General features: G+C 36.9%; 1 protein-coding gene across 1 annotated transcript; it reads left to right on the plus strand.

The window, feature by feature from the left end:
- The first annotated feature begins 436 nt into the window (after positions 1 to 436).
- Positions 437 to 17,830, plus strand: DUSP19 (dual specificity phosphatase 19). Its single transcript, XM_015086959.3, has 4 exons — positions 437 to 863; positions 6,499 to 6,545; positions 13,968 to 14,120; positions 17,584 to 17,830. Exons 1-4 carry the CDS (start codon positions 638 to 640, stop codon positions 17,821 to 17,823), a joined length of 666 nt encoding a protein of 221 aa, XP_014942445.1. The 5' UTR covers positions 437 to 637; the 3' UTR covers positions 17,824 to 17,830.
- Positions 17,831 to 20,904: the final 3,074 nt, after the last annotated feature.

Raw genomic sequence — 20,904 nt, forward strand, 5'->3', positions numbered from 1 at the left:
GTTCTTATGCAGCAAACATTTTTCTTAGCAGTGATAGCATAAAATGTACAAGACATAAGTGAAAAGTTACTTCTGACAGATATCCAGGCAGACAAGAGAAGCTATGCGAAGTAGAACTGTTTGCACTATGATTTCGCCCCTTCGCTAAAGCAGGAGCAATACCTACATCAGCCCTTTTTGTTCATGGTCACTATCACAAGTGACACCAACCAAACACAGCAGGAAAATCCCTGCTTTCAAATAGTGAGGAAATATCAGACGTCTCTCCAACTAAGTCTTCTATTTTACCATTTTACGTGAAAAATAAAGCTAGATTTAGATTTAAAAAGCAACAGTAAGAAATCTCTTAGCGAATTCCTTGAGACGGTAGAAGTAATGCTAATTTTCGGCTGACCGGAAGAAGAAACAGCATCCAATCGGGGCCCGTTTCTCAAAGGCCAATCAAACTTCACCTTACTTGCTGGTGCTGGGGAAAACGGACCTGGAGGTCTTTGTCTGCAGTGTGTGGCTGCTGTTACCTGGACAGGGTTGCACACCTGCGGCTCTATTTTTTCTCTGAGCGCTAAGGGACGAGCAGTTTGGCCTTTTCCACCGTTGGCTAGATTTGCTTGTATTGTTTCTAGCCACTGCTCATGTAATGCACTCCCTTAACCAGGAAATTAAAGCGTTCTCCCGGAATAATCTCAGGAAGCAATGTACCAGGGTGACAACGCTAACTGGAAGGAAAATTATAGAAACATGGAAAGATGCCAGAATTCATGTTGTGGAAGAAGTAGAGCCGAGCAGTGGGGGTAGTTGTGGTTATGTGCAGGACCTTAGCTTGGACCTGCATGTTGGTGTTATTAAGCCTTGGTTGCTCCTTGGTGAGTATATCGATTTGCCACTATCTCGTTGATTCTTTTTAGCCGTATTACTTTCTCATTCCCCCCACCCCGCCATGTGTAATATTCTGTTCTATCCGCTATCCTGCTGAAAAGTTGAAATGTTTCCTTTTTTAGATCTGGAACATCCATTAGCTGGCCAGTGATGTTTCTGCACCACAATCCATCCACAAGAAGCATAGATTCTGGTAGCACATGGCACCTGGTATCTGGATTTTAGAAAAGCTTTCATCCTGTTTTTTTACTTCTCTGGAGGGCAGCATGTTAATGTTGTATTTTCTTGGATTATAAATGAACATAGCCTTAAAAATCATCAAATTAAACAATGTTTTAATTAGGTAAAACTGCAAGTGGCAAGGTTGTTAAGGTTATAGACAAGTTAATACTTGAAATAGCCAAGTGATTGTCATATGGAGTGCATGGCTCCTGTAGCCATATTAATCTATGTGCCTGTTTTTGGAGTGTTATGGGGAAATTGTGTTTTTATTTATAGCTATGTGCCTGATTTATGCTTTCCTGTATGATGGAGAATATTGTTTCCCTATACAAAGCATGGTCCACAAACAGCAAATGAAGCACAGTTATGAAAACACAAATTTGCTAGCTTGGAAGGATATGTTACGGTATTCTTTAAAAAAAAAATCAGCAGTGTGTTCAAGTAGGTGTTCATTTAGGAATGCAGAAATTAAGACTTGAAAAGATTAACCATTTCCCAGCATTGATGCAGCCAAGCCATTCTTGAGTAGAAGGAGCACTGTACTGGGAGTCAGAAATAGCTAGATACTACTGTGAAGTGCACACGGCATCTCCTTTTAAAAACTCTCTGAATTAGGGATTATCAGCTCCATTTTAAAGGTGGGAACTGGATTTAACAATGGTTAAGTAACTTCCACAAGGTGACATACCTAGTAAATAACAGAGCTGGGCATCAGGCAAAAGTCTGATCCACTCCTGCTCTACATCATCATATAGATTGCCCCGGAGAGTCCAGGTTTTCAGTCCTGCTCTACCTCTTAATAGATGAACTAGCCCAAGTCATTTATTCTCTCTGGTCTTCCAAGAAACCATCTGTAAAACTGAAGTAAAGGTATCTGTTTCTCTCATAGGGCTGTCCTGAGGTTGTGAAGTTTTTGAAACAAACTAATGGCAGTATACATAGGATTTGTTATTGTGTTATGATTACATGAATTGCTGCATGAGCTATCTTTAACTTCAAATAAGTATCTCCAACTAGTTTCTGAAGCCCAGTGAAAAATTAAGGGATCATTTAGCAAGTCTGAAAGGTTCACTCAGGACTTGCACACCATGTCTAGGAAAGAAAATATGCTCAGGTACATTTTTCAGTTATTTGCCTTCCATCGTAGTACCAATGGTTTAAAATACCTATGGTAGAATTTTAAAATATTTCACTCTCACAAACTTGGTGATTTTTTTATCTAGACTTATCCAGAGTGAGCTGATCAAGGTAGTGTTCTCAGATTGGCGTTGGAACCCTTCCCACAATCCTGGGAGAGTTCTGGGAGAGACTTCTGAAACTAGTCCTTAATATGGTCTCCTCTTTGGGCCAGGAAATGGGATATTTTTGTCAGGTACAACCACCTTTCCTGTGAGAGGTAGATGGACCTTTTTCGGCCTAGTAACAAGTGCCTTATTCCTGAGGGACCCATGGATGATTACATCTTAAGTTCTTCCACATGAATGATGCAGTGGTTGTGTCTGACCAGACTAGGTTTCTCTCTGGACATGGGGTTTGGTTCTATGTTGCTTCAAAGAGCTTTCTTTATCTCTTCAAGCATCACAACTTCCACACAGCACTATATGAAATTAACTTTTTTTGTTGTTGGGGAACTATAATCTTTTTCAGTTAGCTCATAAATTCAAACCAGCTTCCGCATTCCAAAAATCTTATATAGGCCCTTGATCTAACAGTTTGACAAAAAAGATCTTATTGAGCATTTATGTCCTAGGATTTGCAAATTATATTTTTACAACAAAATCACTAGGACTTTTCTTAAAACCAACTTAATTTTTAAAAGTAGAAAATTCCATTTCCCTTGGGTAGTTAAAAGGTACACATATTATTTGTTGTATACATTCTGTTAAGAAGTCCCTACCCTTCTCTTTAATTCTAGGTGAAAATCTTAGGGTCCTTTATAAGGTTATGGAAATTTCTGATATTTAGGAAGCCCAATATTCTTCGGAGGTGGATAATACATTAAACTTGCATAGCTCTTTATTTTGTACAGTTACAAAATACAGTTACTATCCGCATAGTAATTTATGCTCTTGTTTCTATTCATTTATGAATGTTCACTCCTACAAATTTTCTCAAATAAAACATTTCTCTTTTGAATATCATTTATTTCCTTTTTCAATAATAATGCTTTTTCTTTTGGTTGGTTTCTGTGATGATGAAAATAGTGATTTATAAATTAAGACATACTACATCAGAATTTATACAATATTTAGTATTTTCACTAAAAGAATCTTTTAAACAGAAACAGGATTTTGGAGATCTTAAGTAGCTATTTTTTATGATACATATGTTATGATTGCAAAACACTGAACTTGTTAGAAGTCCCAACTCCAATAGCATGTAATATATATCCTTTCTAAATTAGTTACCTCATCTTTATATTCCCATAATAATCCTTGGCCAAATAATGAATATTAGTGGCTTGTAAATATCAAGGTAAAATAACTGTAAATTGTTGTTATTGGCCCCCTTTGTTGTTTCTTATTCAACTTTTTAATTATTTTCAAAACTATCCTATAGTAAAGTTGACTTGGTATTCAGTGCTGTGAGGTTTTTTGTTTTTGTTTTTTTTGACTTCTGTGAGTTTTAACATAATTATGATTCATGTAGCCACTTTTATAATAATAAAATTCTTAAAATTTGTATGTTTTTAAAAATTAAGATATACATAAAAGGATAACATTCTACTTTTTTAAAACAAAGGTTTAAGTAACACATTATCATAATATATGATTTACAGTGTTTATTTCTTTTAACCATGTGTTTTTCCAATAAGAGTTTACTACAGGACTGTCACACAAATCAACAACTTTAAATTGGAGGAAAGCTGATGTTTATATCTAGAATTTAGAATTGAACTGTAATACTAAGTATTAGATGAAACACACAAGCCAATTACCTGAAATCCATTTATGCTAACTAAAATTGTTTCCCCACACTATTAACACTAATATAATTTTATTATTTGAAAAGGCAGAGCACAGAAGTTGTATTTTTTTTTTTTTTGGCTTCAAGAATACTAAATTTGTTTCAATATGGTTCATATTCTGGAAGGGACTTTCAAAATGGGGTAGCTAATTCTGAAATATATAATCAACCTGTTCTGTTTGGTGTATGTTGTTCAATGGAAATGATCTAAGTATCCAGCTTTGATAAGTGTAATAATGATGGTTTAGGGTTCGAAGAAAGAATTTCATTTATTCATGTTTTTTTGTTTTTTTTTTTTTTGCTATTGTAAGAAATAGGCAGAGTGGAATTAATTATTATTTAAAAGATGATATGTATTTAATTTATTTGAAGCCATTTTTCCCCTGGAGGTGGTTAGGACTTCCTGCAGAAAATTGAGAAATTATTTTTTTAATTTAAGTATTTCAAATGTGTAGAAAATTACAGACAATAATATAACAGCTGCATATCCACCATCCAGCTTTAACAGATATTAATATTTTCATAGGCTAACTTTTAAGTATAAAGTTAAATGTAGGCTCAGTAAGGAGCCCGCGAGTTTCCGATTACCAATTACCAGGGGAATATTGGCCAACCAGTGGATTTGCTGGCTTTTCAGCTACCTAAAATCAGTTAACAGAAGCTGGCAGATTCCCCAGATAGGTAAGAAAAACATTGTTTATGGAAATGGATCCTAATCTAGAGAAGTAAAATACTTGAAATCTTTAAAAAAGAAATGCCCTATATTTTTCAATTGTGTAACTCACTTTAACTAATAATCTCATGTTTAAACTTGGTTATTAGCTAGAGTCATTTTCCAAGTTTGGTAGATATGGGGAGCCAACTTTAACAGGAGGAAGCTGTAAAAGGGGATAGCCCTATTGGTGCAGGGAATGTGGGTGGAATCTATAAACCCAGCAGTGTTTGCTCTAAGCTATTAGATATTCCTAAACCAGAGTCATTTTGTGGGTGTTTTTTTAACATCTTTTTTTAAGTTACAAAAGTTGTAGATATTGGGGTGCCTCAGTGGCTTAGTTGGTTAAGCATCTGACTCTTGATTTTGGCTCAGGTCATGATCTCACGGTTCTTGAGTTTGAGCCCCATGTTGGGCTCTGCTCTGACAGCACAGATCTCTCTGCCCCTCCCCTGCTCTCTCTCTGACTCTCAAAATAAATAAATATTAAAAAATCTTTTTAAAAGAAATAGATATGTAGTGTAAAAATACAAATGAGTGTAAAGAAGAAAATCACCTGTAATCCCACTATCAACATTTTGTTCTATATCCTTCCTGTTCATTTTTAGGCATATACGTATTTTTTGTTTTCACAGAAATGGATGATGGTGTTTTGTAATATAATAGTATTATCACCTAATATGTTGAGAATATATTTCCATGCCATAAATATTCTTCTACATTCTTGTTTGTTTGTTTTAAGTAAACTCTGCTCTCAGCGTGGGGCTCAAACTCATGACTACAAGAGTCACATGCTTTACCAATGAGCCAGCCAGGTGCCTGAGCATTTTCATTTTAATGGGTGTATGTATTTAACTACATAATAGTATCATATTTTATTTAACCCAACCCCTATTATTAGGCTTTTTGTTGTTTTTTACTCGTTTTGAGGGTTTGGAGTTTTTTTTTGTATTATAAACAATACTACAATGAACATCCTGATGGCTAACCTTTGCAACATCCAGGGCTTGCAAGAAATTGTTCGAAGTGAGATTTCAGAGTATGAGATATATATACAAGATGAATATTTTTTAATGAGTAGTTCCAAATTGTCTTTTAGAAAGTTGGAATTAGGTCCTCCCAAGTTGCATTTTTTATTTTTTATTTTATTTATATATTTTTTATCTTAGAAAGAATGCATGAGCATGAGCCGAGGAGAGGGACAGAGGAAGAGAAAGAATCTTTTTTTTTTAAATAATGTTTGTTTATTTTTGAGAGAGAGAGAGCACGCAAGTGGGGAAGGGGCAGAGAGAGGGAGACAGAGGATCCAAAGCAGGCTCTGTGCTGACAGCAGCAAGGCTGATGTGGTACTTGAACTAAAAAACCACGGCACCATGACCTGAGCTGAAGTTGGGCTCAACCGACTGAGCCACCCCGGTGCCCCATTTTTATTTTTATTTTTAAAAATTATTTATTTGCTTGTTTATTGAGAGATAGAATGAGAATCTTAAGCAGGCTCCACGCTGAGCACGGAACCTGACACAGGGCTCAATCCTATGACCCTGGGATCATGATCTAAGCCGAAATCAAGAGTCAGACATTCAACTGACTGAGCCATCCAGGTACTCTCCGAGTTGTATTTTTTAAAATAAATGAATAACTAATAGAATTCCTGCAAAAATTATATTAAAAGTCCGGATGATTATTTTCCTGTTGAAGGTGATATGATTTATTTCTTATAGGGTCACAAGATGCTGCTCACGATCTGGATACTCTGAAAAAGCACAAGGTAAAAATGCTTCAGGTCTGCAGCCATGTATAGAAAATATTTTAATTGTTACATTTTTTTAAATTTGAATTTTAATTTTTTTGAATATATTAAATTTTTAAAAAATAATTATTATTATTTTCTAAATTTACATCCCAAGTTAGCATATAGTGCAACAATGATTTCAGGAGTAGATGCCTTAATGCCTTTACCCATTTAGCCCATGCCCCCTCCCACTACTCCTCCAGTAACCCTCTGTTGTTCTCCATATTTATGAGTCTCTTCTGTTTTGTCCCCTCCCTGTTTTTGTATTATTTTTGCTTCCCTTCCCTTATGTTCATCTGTTTTGTATCTTAAATTTCTCACATGAATGAAATCATATGATATTTATCTTTCTCTAATTTAGCTTAGCATAATACCCTCCAGTTCCATCCACATAGTTGCAAATGGCAAGATTTCATTCTTTTTGATAGCTGAGTAATACTCCATTATATATATATACCACATCTTCTTTATCCTTTCATCCGTAGCTGGACATTTGGGCTCCTTCCATACTTTGGTTGTGGTCAATAGTGCTGCTGTAAGCGTTGGAGTTCATGTGCCTCTTTGAAACAGCATACCTGTATCCCTTGGATACACACCTACTAGTGCAATTGCTGGGTCATAGGGTTGTTCTATTTTTAATTTTTCGAGGAACCTCCATACTGTTTTCCAGAGTGGCTGCACCAGTTTGCATTCCCACCAGCAGTGCAAAGGAGATCCTCTTTCTCCACATCCTCGCCAACATCTGTTGTTGCCTGAGTTGTTATGGTTAGCCGTTCTGACAGGTGTGAGGTGGTAGCTCATGGTGATTTTGATGTGCATTTCCCTGATGATGAGTGATGTTGAGCATTTTTTCATGTGTCAGTTGGCCATCTGGATGTCTTCTTTGGAGAAGTGTCTATTCATGTCTTTTTCCAATTTCTTCAATGGATTATTTGTTTTCTGGGTGTTGAGTTGGATAAGTTTTTTATAGATTTTGGATACTAACCCTTTATCTGATAATGTCATTTGCAAATATCTTCTCGCATTCCATCGGTTGCCTTTTAGTTTTGCTGATTGTTTCTTTCACTGTGCAGAAGCTTTTTATTTTGATGAGGTCCCAGTATAGTTCATTTTTGCTTTTGTTTCCCTTGCCTCCAGAGACGTGTTGAGTAAGAAGTTGCTGCAGCTGAGGTCAAAGAGGTTTTTGCCTGCTTTTTCCTCTAGGATTTTTAAAAATTTTTATTAAAATTAATATTTTTTATTTACTTTTGAGAGAGAGAGACAGAGACAGTGCAAGCAGGGGAGGGGCAGAGAGAGAGGGAGACACAGGATCTGAAGCAGGCTTTAGGCTTGGAACTGTCAGCACAGAGCCCAACAACGGGGCTCGAAGTCAAGCCCACATGATCTCATGTGAGATCACAACCTGAGCCAAAGTCAGACACTTAACTGGCTGAGCCACCCAGGCACACCTCTTCTCTAGGATTTTGATGGCTTCTTGTCTTATGTTTAGGTCTTTCATCCATTTTGAGTTTATTTTTGTGTATGGTGTAAGAAAGTGGTCCAGGTTCGTTCTTCTGCATGTTACTGTCCAGGTTTCCCAGCACCACTTGCTGAAAAGACTATCTTTATTCCATTGGATATTCTTTCCTGCTTTGTCAAAGATAAGTTGACCATACGTTTGTGGATCCATTTCTTGGTTCTCTCTTCTGTTCCATTGACCTGAGTGCCTGTTTTCGTGCCAGTACCATACTGTCTTGATTACAGCTTTGTAATACAGCTTGAAGTCCAGGATTGTGATGCCTCCTGCTGTGGTTTTATTTTTCAAGATTGCTTTGGCTATTCCGGGTCTTTTCTGGTTCCATACAAATTTTAGGATTGTTTGTTCTAGCTCTGTGAAGAATGCTGGTGTTGTTTTGATAGGGATTGTATAATTGTTACATTTATTTAGGAAACTATTAGTCCATTTCAGAATTTAATTGGTAACATTCTGGCTGTCATTTTAATAAAGTTGCAAAAATTATTATACCTAATTAAATATATGGATTTATAATTCATCTTTCCAATTTTATATTCTCTCAGTCTCCCTTCATGGACCCTCACGAACCTGACTTTGAGGCATGTTTTCTTGCCTCTGCTTATGTACTTCCTTTGTGTGGGATGGACTTTCCTCTCTTCTCTTCTCATCCAAGACATACCCTGCCTGAGTCCCAACTCAAATACCACTTCTTCCCCAATGCCATCTTCCCCCACCCTTCCCGCACAACTGATGTGATTTATTACTTATTTTAGCCCTCTATTTTGTCCAGCAGTGTTTTGGCATCATGGAATTGCTGTGGTTTATTAACATGAAGCTTCTGGAGCAGAGGGTAGAGGAGAGAACAACAAATAAGCACCTTCAGTCCAGGGTATAATGTGCTTTGATGGGGAAATGCAGGTGCTACTGGAGAGCATGTGAGATGATGCCCTCCATGTTTGGATTGAGTTGGATTGGGTAGGGGATTGTAAGGTCAGGGAAGTGATGAAGGAAGTGCTATTGAAGTTTGCTCTGAATGGGGTGGGGAGGGAGCAGACAGAAAAGTGTTCAGATAAGAGAAGTGGTTTGTGTGCAGCCCCAGAAGAGAAAGGCTGACGTTTTCAGAGACGGAAAAAAAGTTCAGTAACCCTGGAATAGAGAGTGACAAAGAAGGATACCCAGAAACAAGGCCAGGGATGTAAGCATGAATCAGATCACAAAAATCCATGTAAGCCTGGGTAAACTGTTGGACTTTATCCAAAAGTATGTGAAAGTCTTTACCCAGGGAAGTAACAGGATCAAATTTGCAGTTTAGAAAGGTTGCTTGGTAGAGGCCATGTGGAAAATAGATCGGAGTGTTGCATAAACTAAAGATGGGGAGAGTAGTTACAAGGCAGTTGCAGTAACAGTTATAATAATAACTGGCTGACAAGAAGAGATAATAGCCTGGAATTGCATAAGGATATGAGAAGTACTGTGTTTCCTAATAGCATCCATCTTAGATCAATATTTTAACATAAGTAGGACAAGTTTCAGAGTCTTGTTTACACTAGCAAATTAATACTTCTCAGAGAAAAAATGGAAACTAGAAAAAATGATAAAATTTATTCATTGGCAAATGTTTCATTATCTATCCCCTTTTATGATACATTAGTTCAAATTCACTTTCATCTGGCGATGTGAAGCAAGCAGGTGTTTAAAAGATCCTCTTAAGGTAAACTGACCAGCTGAATAGAGGGTTTATTGAAAAATTTAGTGACTCTACAAAACATGATTATTGATTTAAATGCGTGGCACATTTCAAAGGCATATTATTCTAAGACTTAAGTGCTATAATTAATAGAAATTCTTTTGAGGATCATTTCAGAAATTTCATTAGGAATTTCATTTTAATGTTTAGATATAGTAATAATAGTTGCTTTGTTAATAAGGTACCCAAGTGCTTGGTGTGTGTCCAACAAAGTACTATGGAAGATAGAAAACTGAAACATAAAATGTCCCAAGTTACTTATTGTTGCATTGTTTATTAACAGCAAATCATTGACAAAAACTCACATGTTCATAGATAGGGAATTGGTTAAATAATAGTACACTCACACTACAGAACTATATAGCTATAAAAAAGAACACCAAAAAAAAAAAAAGAGTCTGTAAATACTAATCTAAAAAAATTTCCAGGACATTTATTTTTTATTTTATTTATTTATTTTTAATTTTTCTTATTCTTTATTTTTGAGAGACAGTGAGACTGAGTGTGAGTGGGGGAGGAACAGAGAGAGAGGGAGACACAGAATCCGAAGCAGGCTCCATGTTCTGAGCTGTCAGCACAGAGCCTGACACAGAGCTTGAACCCACTAACCGTGAGATCATGACCTGAGCTGAAGTCGGATGCTTAACCGACTGAGCCACCCAGGCAACCCTTACTTACATATCAATATCTATATCTATCTATCTATCTATCTATATCTATCTATATCTATAGATAGCATAGATAGCATATAGTGCAATAATGATTGCAGGAGTGGATTCCAGTGATTCATTCCCTAAGTATAACACCCAGTGCTCATCCCAACAAGTGTCTTCCTTAATGCCCCTTACCCATTAAGCCCATTTCCTCACCTACAACCCCTCCAACAACCCCCAGTTTATTTTCTATATTTAAGAGTTTATGTTTTGCCCCCCTTTCTGTTTTCATATTATTTTTGCTTCCCTTCCCTTATGTTCATCTGTTTTGTATCTTAAATTCCAGATATGAGTGAAGTCATGATATTTTTCTTTCTCTGACTAATTTTGCTTAGCATAATCCCCTTTAGTTCGATCCATGTAGTTGCAAATGGCAAGATTTCATTCTTTTTGATTGCTGAGTAATACTCCATTGTGTGTGTGTGTACATACATATACCACATCTTCTTTATCCATTCATCAGTAGATGGACATTTGACCTCTTTCCATACTTTGGCTATTGTAGGTAGCGCTGCTATAAACATTGGGGTGCGTGTACCCCTTCAAAATAGCACACCTGTATCCCTTGGGTAAATAACTAGTAGTGCAATTCCTGGGTCGTAGGATAGTTATATATTTAATTTTTTGAGGAACCTCCATACTGTTTTCCAGAGTGGCTGCACCAGTTTGCATTCCCACCAGGAGTTGAGCACATATTTAAATGAGAGGAGAACCCAGGGTGTTGTCTTTGTGTAGGAAAGGGAATAAACAAATTTGCCTGAAGATGCTCTAAAAGAATACACAAGACACCAACAAAGGTGGTTACCATTAAGGTAGGAGAAAACGGAGTAGATAGGGACAGGGTGAGATCAAAACTTCGTTTCTTTTTTATAATGTTCTGAGTTTTGAACCAGTTCACAATATGTAAGTTTACTAAAATTAGAAATAATAATGCCTATATGTGAGGATTAGGTGAGATAACTTATAGGCCTAGCATACATTAGGTTTGCAATAAAGTGGTTTTTCTTATTATCCCTATTACAAAGGGTATCCCAAGGGCAACCATTGTTAGGACCTCCATACCTACATTTTGGAAGTATGCTTAATTACTAGAAAGGGTTTTAGGCTGGGTCCCCATCACCACCACCACCTGTGATTCAGTACAATTCTTTTCTATCAGGCCCAGTCAATACACATATAAATTGCACTTCCCAACAGCTATACTACCCAGGCATTGGTAATCCATAATATTTGTAAAGCACTTTTACCTTTCAAGAGGTTTTCCTAAGATTCTCATTTGGTTTTCTTCATAATCGTGTGAAGATACATAGGTAATAGGTAATAAGTTATATATATCTTATATTGTGGGTGTGTGTGTGTGTGTATATATATATATATACACAATTTATAGATATAAATTTTATATATATATATATATATAAATTGTATATATATATATGCACATTGTATAAATAGATACAATATATATATTGTATTTATATATATTGTATATATTATCCAGGGCAGAATCATATAATCCTGGTCAGAAGTACACTGGCAATGAGTGAGTTGACATAGACAAGACTTCACTGGGGAAAGCAGAAGGACATTTCAGACTTTATCTTCTAAAAATGTTCTTACCTTTCTAGTTTCTCCCATCTCATCTCTATATAAGAATGTCTCTTGAGTAGACATTTGAGGTTTTTTCTGTTGTCTGTCTTCTACAAGGCAGTTAGGTCAGTAAATGAATGGCCTGTGGCTCTGTCTTCATGGGGCCTAGCTCCCGGAATGTTTTAATCAATGCTCTTTGGGTTGGGAGGCACAGAAACCCTAGCAAGAAAAGAGAATGTGTGTATAGTAATTTAGGGGGAATCTCTGGAATCTGAGGGCAGAGACTGGCTGTGCTAGAGAATAGAAGGCTCTCCAAGATGGTCCCTCTCTGCTGCTGGCATCATGGCCCCTTTCTGCACAGGTATCTACTCTGTTCTTATTTAGGAGCAGAAATTCTTCAGCTTCTTTGGGCACATAATAGAAAGCAGCTATCTTAGACCTCTCAAGTTTGCGGACCATTCAGCTGTCTTGTGTACCTATTTTAAATTTCTGAAAATAATTTGATCAGTGTTGTTTAAGTCTGGTGTCTGCCTCAATCTAGTTAGCTATACTAGGTGGAGAAGTGGGGCGCTGCCACAGCCATGTCTATGAGGGTAGTGGAGGCAAGAGAGGCAGAGCTGGAAGATACTCTAAAGTGTGTAAGGGGCACCTGGCTGGCTCAGTTGGTGGAATGTGTGGCTCTTGATCTCAGTATTGTGAGTTTGAGCCCCACTTTGGGTGTAGAGCTTATTTAAATAAATAAACTTAAATTTTTTTTTTTAACGTTTTATTTATTTTTGAGACAGGGAGAGACAGAGCATGAACAGGGGAGGGTCAGAGAGAGGGAGACACAGAATCCGAAACAGGCTCCAGGCTCCGAGCTGTCAGCACAGAGCCCGACGTGGGGCTCAAACTCACGGACCGCAAGATCATGACCTGAGCCGAAGTTGGCTGCCCAACCGACTGAGCCACCTAGGCACCCCTAAATAAATAAACCTTTAAAAAGTTTAAAAATTAAAAATAAAATACGTGTGAAATACACGAAAATATCGAGATCAGGTAAAACCGAACACCCATGCTAAGAAAGAGAATATGGTGAGGCATGTCATGACAAGAAACAGTGCCCTATTTTCTTTATCCATTTAACTTTTGGATTCTTTTAATTAACCTTCCACATGGCCCCTTCCATATGCTTGGTAGACTGTAGGAAAGAAGCTTAAATGCATAGATGGGTAGAAGGTTGCTTTTGTGGACCATTTGAAATAAATGACCATCCTTTCAACCAGACTAATTCATTGGAGTCTCTAGGTTTGAGGCCCTGTGGCACTGACATTTTAAAAGTTAACTGGGTGATTCTAATGTGCAGCCACACTTGAGAACCGTCATACTACTAAAGAATATGAAGGAAAATCGGAAAATAATTATTGAAAAAGAAGTCTGTGTTATTGATGTACTTCCCTTACTCAAGTTTTTTATATGCATATTCATTGATTTATCCAACAAATATTTTAAGTACTTTTTGTGCTAAGGTCATTGCTCACACACAGTGCTTACTCATAATACTGAAGAAGCCAAACATGGTTCCTCCCCTCATGGAGTTTCTAGTACCATGAGGGAGACAAATAATGTCAAAGTGGTAAGAGCTATAATTAGGGCAAGTAGAGGGTGCTGTGAGAGTGTACAGAATTAGCACTTCTGGTGAGGGATGAGGCAGTCAGAGGAAGCTTCCTGTAGGAAGTATTATTCAAGTGAGTCATGCTTAAATTGTTTGTTTATTCTTATTACAAATCTCAACATCTCATTCTCTTTTTAATTAACCTAATTTTAATTCATTAGAGAATTTTTAAAAATCATCTTTCTTTTTCCCCTTTAAGGTGACACATATTCTCAATGTTGCATATGGAGTTGAAAATACTTTCCTCAGTGACTTTATATATAAGACTATTTCTATATTGGATCTGCCTGAAACCAATATCCTGTCTTATTTTCCAGAATGTTTTGAATTTATTGAACAAGCAAAAATGAAGGTAAGTTTTATTTTGATCCACAGTTCTTCAAAGACAGCAATTTTAAAATACAGGTCCGTTATCTAAGCTTTATTCTTTTTCTGATTAATACATAGAGAACCATTATGAAATTTCCCCTCCAACAATCTTTTAATTCTTACAGCTCTTTAGTTCTCTGATATTTTTTTCTCAATGAGATAACTTATTTTTTATTTTTTAAGTAATCTCAATGCCCAACATGGGGCTTGAACTCATGATCCTGAGATCAAAAGTCACATGCTCTACTGACTGAGCCAGCCAGGAGTCACTCAATGAGTTACTCACTTTTAACCTTAATATATTATCTTCCTAGGGCTTCCTGAGAAATGTTAGGAGATAAAATTCTCCATTTACTGAATTTTCCTGTGTTTATGTTTACTTAGATTTCCTTTGATGGTTTATAACCACCTGCCGTATGTGATAGATACTAGTATTGTCCTTTTAGTGTATTTATGAAGATTAATATGCATTCATTTTTATGGCTGTGATAGGGACAGTGAATCTATGCATTTTTAACAATAGAAAATTATAGGGTACTCCAGGACTAAATGTATTGCTTTACTGAGATTGTGTGAAAATGCTGATCAGAAGCTGTCCATTGGTTCTCTGACTTTAAAAGACCAACAGATAATACTTCAACATTGGTAATAGATCCAGGTCAAACTGGGCTTCTAAGTTAGCTATTACCAGTAATTATACCTTGAAATGACACCATTTTAAAAAAAAATTTTTTTTTTTAACGTTTATTTATTTTTGAGACAGAGACAGAGCATGAACGGGGAGGGTCAGAGAGAGAGGGAGACACAGAATCTGAAACAGGCTCCAGGCTCTGAGCAGTCAGCACAGAGCCCGACGCGGGGCTCGAACCCACAAGCTGTGAGATCATGACCTGAGCCGAAGTCGGATGCTTAACCGACTGAGAAATGACACCATTTTTAGTTAGTATACAATTCTTACAAAACTTATGTGAGGTAAATAGATGGGAATGTAGAAGCACTTAGAAAAGTTTATTCTCCTAGAAGACCTAACAATTAATGACATGAACATTAGAATCCAGCTTAATTGAATTCTGGCTAATGATTTCCCTTCTACCTTTCTCCTCTCATTTCTCCGTCTCTCTCCCTTCCTTTTATTTAGTAATATTTAATGAATGCCTTACGTGCCCAGTACTATTCTAGGTACTTTCCTTTAGATTGTCTGAAAAATGTAGAACTATTCACCTCTACCTTTCAGCTTTGTTTAATAGCGGATATTTAGACTAAAGAAAACAAAGAGGTTTTCTAATTCAAGCCCTAATATTGGCCAGTGTTTTCTCTTATGAAAGATTTTATAGGGTCTAGATGATAACATTTCAGTGTGTCAGTTGATAGTGTCAGAAATAAAAATGATAATGTTTCTGTATTAGCTGCTTCCCTAAGGCGATGTGAGATAGGCCTTAAATGGTAAAAGAAAAATTTAGGCATAATCCATATTGATATTCATCATTAAAAGATACGTACATGTTGCAAGTAAAATGTGAAAAGGGTAATAGTTAATTAAAAGGGTCCTTTGCTTGGGTTTCCTAAAAAAACAGAACCTGAGACAAAGATTAGCAGCTGATGCTTCATTTGAGAGAATCCATGGGTGGTGAAAGTGGGAAGAACGGGAATCGATTCAGGGACTGATGAGAAGCAGCACGAGATGGTGTGTTCACCCTACTGAGCACAGCCGCACAGTTGAGCTGACGGTGAAATAGCTGTGTGCTCAGCATGTATACCTGCTTTACCACTTAAGGCATCTCCAGGCAGGGAGCACAAAGGAACTGTACCTCAGTATGGACTTTGGGAGGGAAAGAAGAGAGAATTTATCTGCCTGGCTCTCTGTCAGCTCCTGTTTTCCCCTGGGGAAAAGTTTACCCATGGGATGGTAACTAATCCCACAGTTCCAGGTTACAGCACTCCTCCAGCAGCTGCCTTGAAGCCAAATTCAGTGGCCTGTGGTGTAACTTTTCATCCAAGTTCAGAAGCAGCAAGAGAATCCAGAACTTGGGGTGTACTTGTCTATGCAGAGACCATAATAGGGAAGAGCCAGGCCTTCTTAGGCAAGCAAAACTCATTAGGCCTAAGGGGTGGTTCCACAGAAGTGGAGGCTGAGATGGAGCAAGCTTGGGGCCCATGAGATAATAACACTAAGAGAATCTGAGGAGGTACCTAAAATGTTTCTGCTACAAGACATATTAGAATTCCACAATTTGTTCCAATCTCTCAAGCGTTATATCTTACACTGCAGTTGTAACCTCAGCCAATATTTCCTTAGCCTGAAAATTCTTTACTGTTTAGATTAATACTTTCTAGTTTCAGCATTAGCATTCTTGAATTTTATTCATTTTTTGTTTTTTCTGGAAGAGATCTTTTCATAACCTTGTCTGTTGTATATGCAGGTTTTATTAAATGTGATTACTCAATGAATTACATATTTCAAAACTACTTTTCTAGGCCATAGTTTCTTGTTTTATCTTTTTATACACAGCTGCCAAATGGAATCTCTTCTATTTCCCCATGTCCTTCCTCATTCTGTAGTTGTAAAACCCTGTTGTTTGGTTTCTCTGTCTTCCTCTACCTCTGACCCCAACATCAGTTGTTAGGTATATGCCTTAAGTAACAGAAATACACATGAGAGGAAAGAAGCAGTGTAACTTCTATAGCCTCAGGAGTTCTTTTATGAAAATTTACTTGTCTTCCCCCCTTTTTTTAAGTTGTAAAAGGTTTTGTTTGTTAATATGAAAATGTGTTATTTGATATTCCAAGTTTACTTTATTACTCATTTTATAAGATGGGATTTCAAAGACATGATGTAAATAAGGTATGTCACTGAAGAAAAATTGGAGAATACAGATAAGTAGAAATTCGCCCTACTTAAATCATTTAGACATAACTACTGTTAGCAGTTTGAGAAATTTTTTTATATATCAGAAGACTCACTTAAAAAAGACCTACACTTGGCTCAGTTAATCTGCCAACAAATATTAATTACTTATTCTGAGAAGATATGAAGGATACATAGTGCTTCCCTCAAGGAGCTTGCAATCTAGTTGAAAAGCTACTCCTAACAGCACGAGAACACAGAACACTTGATAAAACAGGTACACTGTCACACAATTCCTGTCTGCCCGTGGCAAAATGGTGGTTCAAATTTTTAAGAGAACACTTCCTCCTTAGCAGAACAAAATTAATTTATTTTCTTAGCAAACATTTATGGAATATCCACTATGTGCCTAAAATTGATTAATTGATTATTCCATTCATTGCTCACAATGAATTGTATTTTGGTAATTGAATATGTTGAATCAAACAAATTGATAAAATGAATATTTTTATTTTATAATTTCAAGTAGTATAAGAATGTGCAACTGATTTAACAACTTTCTAGGTGAATAATGAAGATTTTTGATTGATTTTTATTGCAGGATGGCGTGGTTCTTGTTCATTGTAATGCAGGAGTTTCCAGGGCTGCTGCAATTGTAATAGGTTTCCTGATGAATTCTGAAGAAATCTCGTTCATCAGTGCTTTTTCTTTGGTGAAAAATGCAAGGCCTTCCATATGTCCAAATGCGGGCTTCATGGAGCAGCTTCGTACATACCAAGAGGGCAAGGAAAGCAATGAGTGTGACAACATACAGGAATTAGAAAAGGGTGACAGTTCATGAGTTACATTCCGGCAGATAATGGACAACTGTAATTTCTGAACTGGCCCCCACAGCCACCTGTCCGCATTTTTGAAGAGTAGACTAGTAAAAACTTCCTTTTGTCTTGCGTTTTTCAAGTGGAAGTGGAGGTTAATTGATTGTCTTGAGCTAGTGTACAAATATGTTTTTAAATCATGTCATGTTTTCCTTGGTATTATAATGTGGGATTGGATGCTTCTTTGATTTGCTAAGAGGAAATAATGTATTACCAATAATTGGTTTCTGTAGAAGAAAAAGGTTTACATTTGAAATCTTTATTAGAGCATGAAAAGATTAAGTCAGTTGATGAAGACTTTTAGTATTTTTCTATGCCAGCAACCACTTCCATGAAGGGAAAAACCACTTCCAAGTGCTACTTGACTTACTATTTCAGAGGGAGGTAAATTTCTATGTAAAGAATTTGGGATTAAAAACTAATATCTTAAACCTCCCAAAAGAGATAACCAAAATCTGAAGGTTGACACAATATAGGCATACTTCGTTTTATTGCGCTTCACTTTATTGTGCTTCGCAGACGATTTGTATTTTAGAAATCGAGAGTGGTAACCCTGCATCAAAGAAGTCTTTGGGCACCATTTTCCCAGCAGCATTTTCTCACTTTGTATCTCTGTATTGCATTTTGGTAAATCTCACAATGTTTCAAATTTGTTCATTATAATTCTATTTGTTATGGTGATCTGTGATCAGTGATCTTTGATGTTACTGTTGTAATTGTTTGGGGGGTGCCATGAACCATGCCTCTGTAATATGGTGAACTTAATTGATAAATACTGCATGTGACGTAACTGTTCTACCAGTTGGCCCTTCCCCCATCTCTCCTTCTTGGGCCTCCCTATTTCCTGAGACACAACAATATTGAAATTAGGCCAATTGACAACCCTACAATGGCCTCTAAGTGCTCAAGTGAAAGGAAGAGTCGTATGTCTCTCACTTTAAATCAAAAGCTAGAAATGATTAAGCTTAGTGAGGAAGGCATGTCAAAAGCGGAGATAGGTCGGAAACTAGGCCTCTTGCGCCAAACTGTTAGCCAGGTTGTAAATGCAAAGGATAAGTTCTTGAAAGAAATTAAAAGTGGTACTCCAGTGAACACGCGAATGATAAGAAAGCGAAACAGCCTTATTGCGGATATGGAGAAAGTTTTAGTGGTCTGGATAGAAGATCAAACCACCCACAACATTCCCTTGAGCCAGAGCCTAATCCAGAGCAAGGCCTTAACTCTCTTCAATTCTATGAAGGCTGAGAGAGGTGAGGAAGCTGCAGAAGAAAAGTTTGAAGCTAGCAGAGGTTGGTTCATGAGGTTTAAGGAAAGAAGCCGTCTCTGTAACATAAAAGTACAAGGTGAAGTAGCAAATACTGATGTAGAAACTGCAGCAAGTTATCCAGAAGATCTGTCTAAGATCATTAACGAAGGTGGCTACACTAAACAACAGATTTTCAATGTAGATGAAACAGCCTTATATTGGAAGAAGATGCCATCTAGGACTTTCATAGCTAGAGAAGAGAAGTCAATGCCTGGCTTCAAAGCTTCAAAGGACAGGCTGACTCTCCTGTTAGGGGCTAATGCAGCTGGTGACTTTAAGTTGAAGCCAATGCTCATTTATCATTCTGAAAATCCTAGGGCCCTTAAGAATTATGCTAAATCTACCCTGCCTGTCCTCTATAAATGGAACAACAGGGCCTGCATGACAGCACATCTGTTTACAACATGGTTTACTGAATATTTTAAGCCCACAGTTGAGAACTACTGTTCAGAAAAAAAGATTCCTTTCAAAATATTATTGCTCATTGACAATGCACCTGGTCACCCAAGAGCTCTGATGGAGATGTACAACGAGATTAATGTTGTTTTCATGCCTGCTAACTCAACATCTATTCTCCAGCCCATGGATCAAGGAGTCATTTCAACTTTCAAGTCTTATTATTTGAGAAATACATTTCGTAAGGCTATAGCTGCCATAGATAGTGATTCCTCTGATGGATCTGGGCAAAGTAAATTGAAAACCTTCTGGAAAGGATTCACCATTCTAGATGCCATTAAGAACATTCGTGATTCATGGGAAGAGGTCAAAATATCAACACTAACAGGAGTTTGGAAGAAGTTGATTCCATCCCTCATGGATGACTTTGAAGGGTTTAAGACTTCAGTGGATGAAGTAACTGCAGATGTGGTAAAAATAGCCAAAGAATTAGAATTAGAAGTGGAGCCTGAAGATGTGACTGAATTGTTGCAATCTCATGATAAAACTGTGATGGATGAGGAATTACTTCCTATGGATGAGCAAAGAAAGTGGTTTCTTGAGATGGAATCTACTCCTGGTGAAGATGATGTAAAGATTGTTGAAATGACAACGAAGGATTTAGAATATTACATAAACTTAGTTGATAAAGCAGCAGCAGGGTTTGAGAGAATTGACTCTAATTTTGAAAGAAGTTCTACTGTGGGTAAAATGCTATCAAACAGTATCGCATGCTACAGAGAAATTGTTCGTGAAAGGAAGAGTCCATCAATGCGGCAAATTTCATTATTGTCTTACTTTAAGAAATTGCCACGGCCACCCCAACCTTCAGCAACAACCACCCTGATCAGTCAGCAACCATCAACATCAAGGCAAGACCCTCCACCAGCAAAAAAATTACGGTTTGCTAAAAGCTCAGATGATGGTTAGCATTTTTTAGCAATAAATACTGTATTTTTAAATTAAGGTATGTACATTGTTTTTTTAGACAATGCTATTGCACACTTTAAATAGACTGCTGTATGGTGTAAACATAATCTTTATATGCACTGGCAAAACACAAAATTCATTTGACTCACTATTGCAACATTTGCTTTATTATAGTGGTCTGGAACTGAACCCACAATATCTCTGGGGTATGCCTGTATTTCTATAGGGGTTACAGTGTTCACAAAGTTTTTATGTCCTTTTATGAAAATGTACCTACTTTTCATTTTTATTTTTAACTTAATTCTATTGCCTGTATTTATTTTTTTTCTTTTTAAAACTTTTGTATAGATGTTCTCTCTTACATGATTGTGACCTA

This window comes from Acinonyx jubatus, chromosome C1 (assembly GCF_027475565.1).
Source record: "Acinonyx jubatus isolate Ajub_Pintada_27869175 chromosome C1, VMU_Ajub_asm_v1.0, whole genome shotgun sequence".
NCBI lineage: Eukaryota > Metazoa > Chordata > Mammalia > Carnivora > Felidae > Acinonyx > Acinonyx jubatus.

What these genes read in the sequence shown, in the direction of transcription:
- DUSP19 (XM_015086959.3), top strand. Translation starts at nt 638, where the DNA reads ATGCACTCCCTTAACCAGGAAATTAAAGCGTTCTCCCGGAATAATCTC. An exon ending in ATACTCTGAAAAAGCACAAG is followed by an intron (nt 6,546 to 13,967) that starts GTAAAAATGCTT and finishes TTCCCCTTTAAG; the next exon opens with GTGACACATATTCTCAATGT. An exon ending in TTGAACAAGCAAAAATGAAG is followed by an intron (nt 14,121 to 17,583) that starts GTAAGTTTTATT and finishes TTTTTATTGCAG; the next exon opens with GATGGCGTGGTTCTTGTTCA.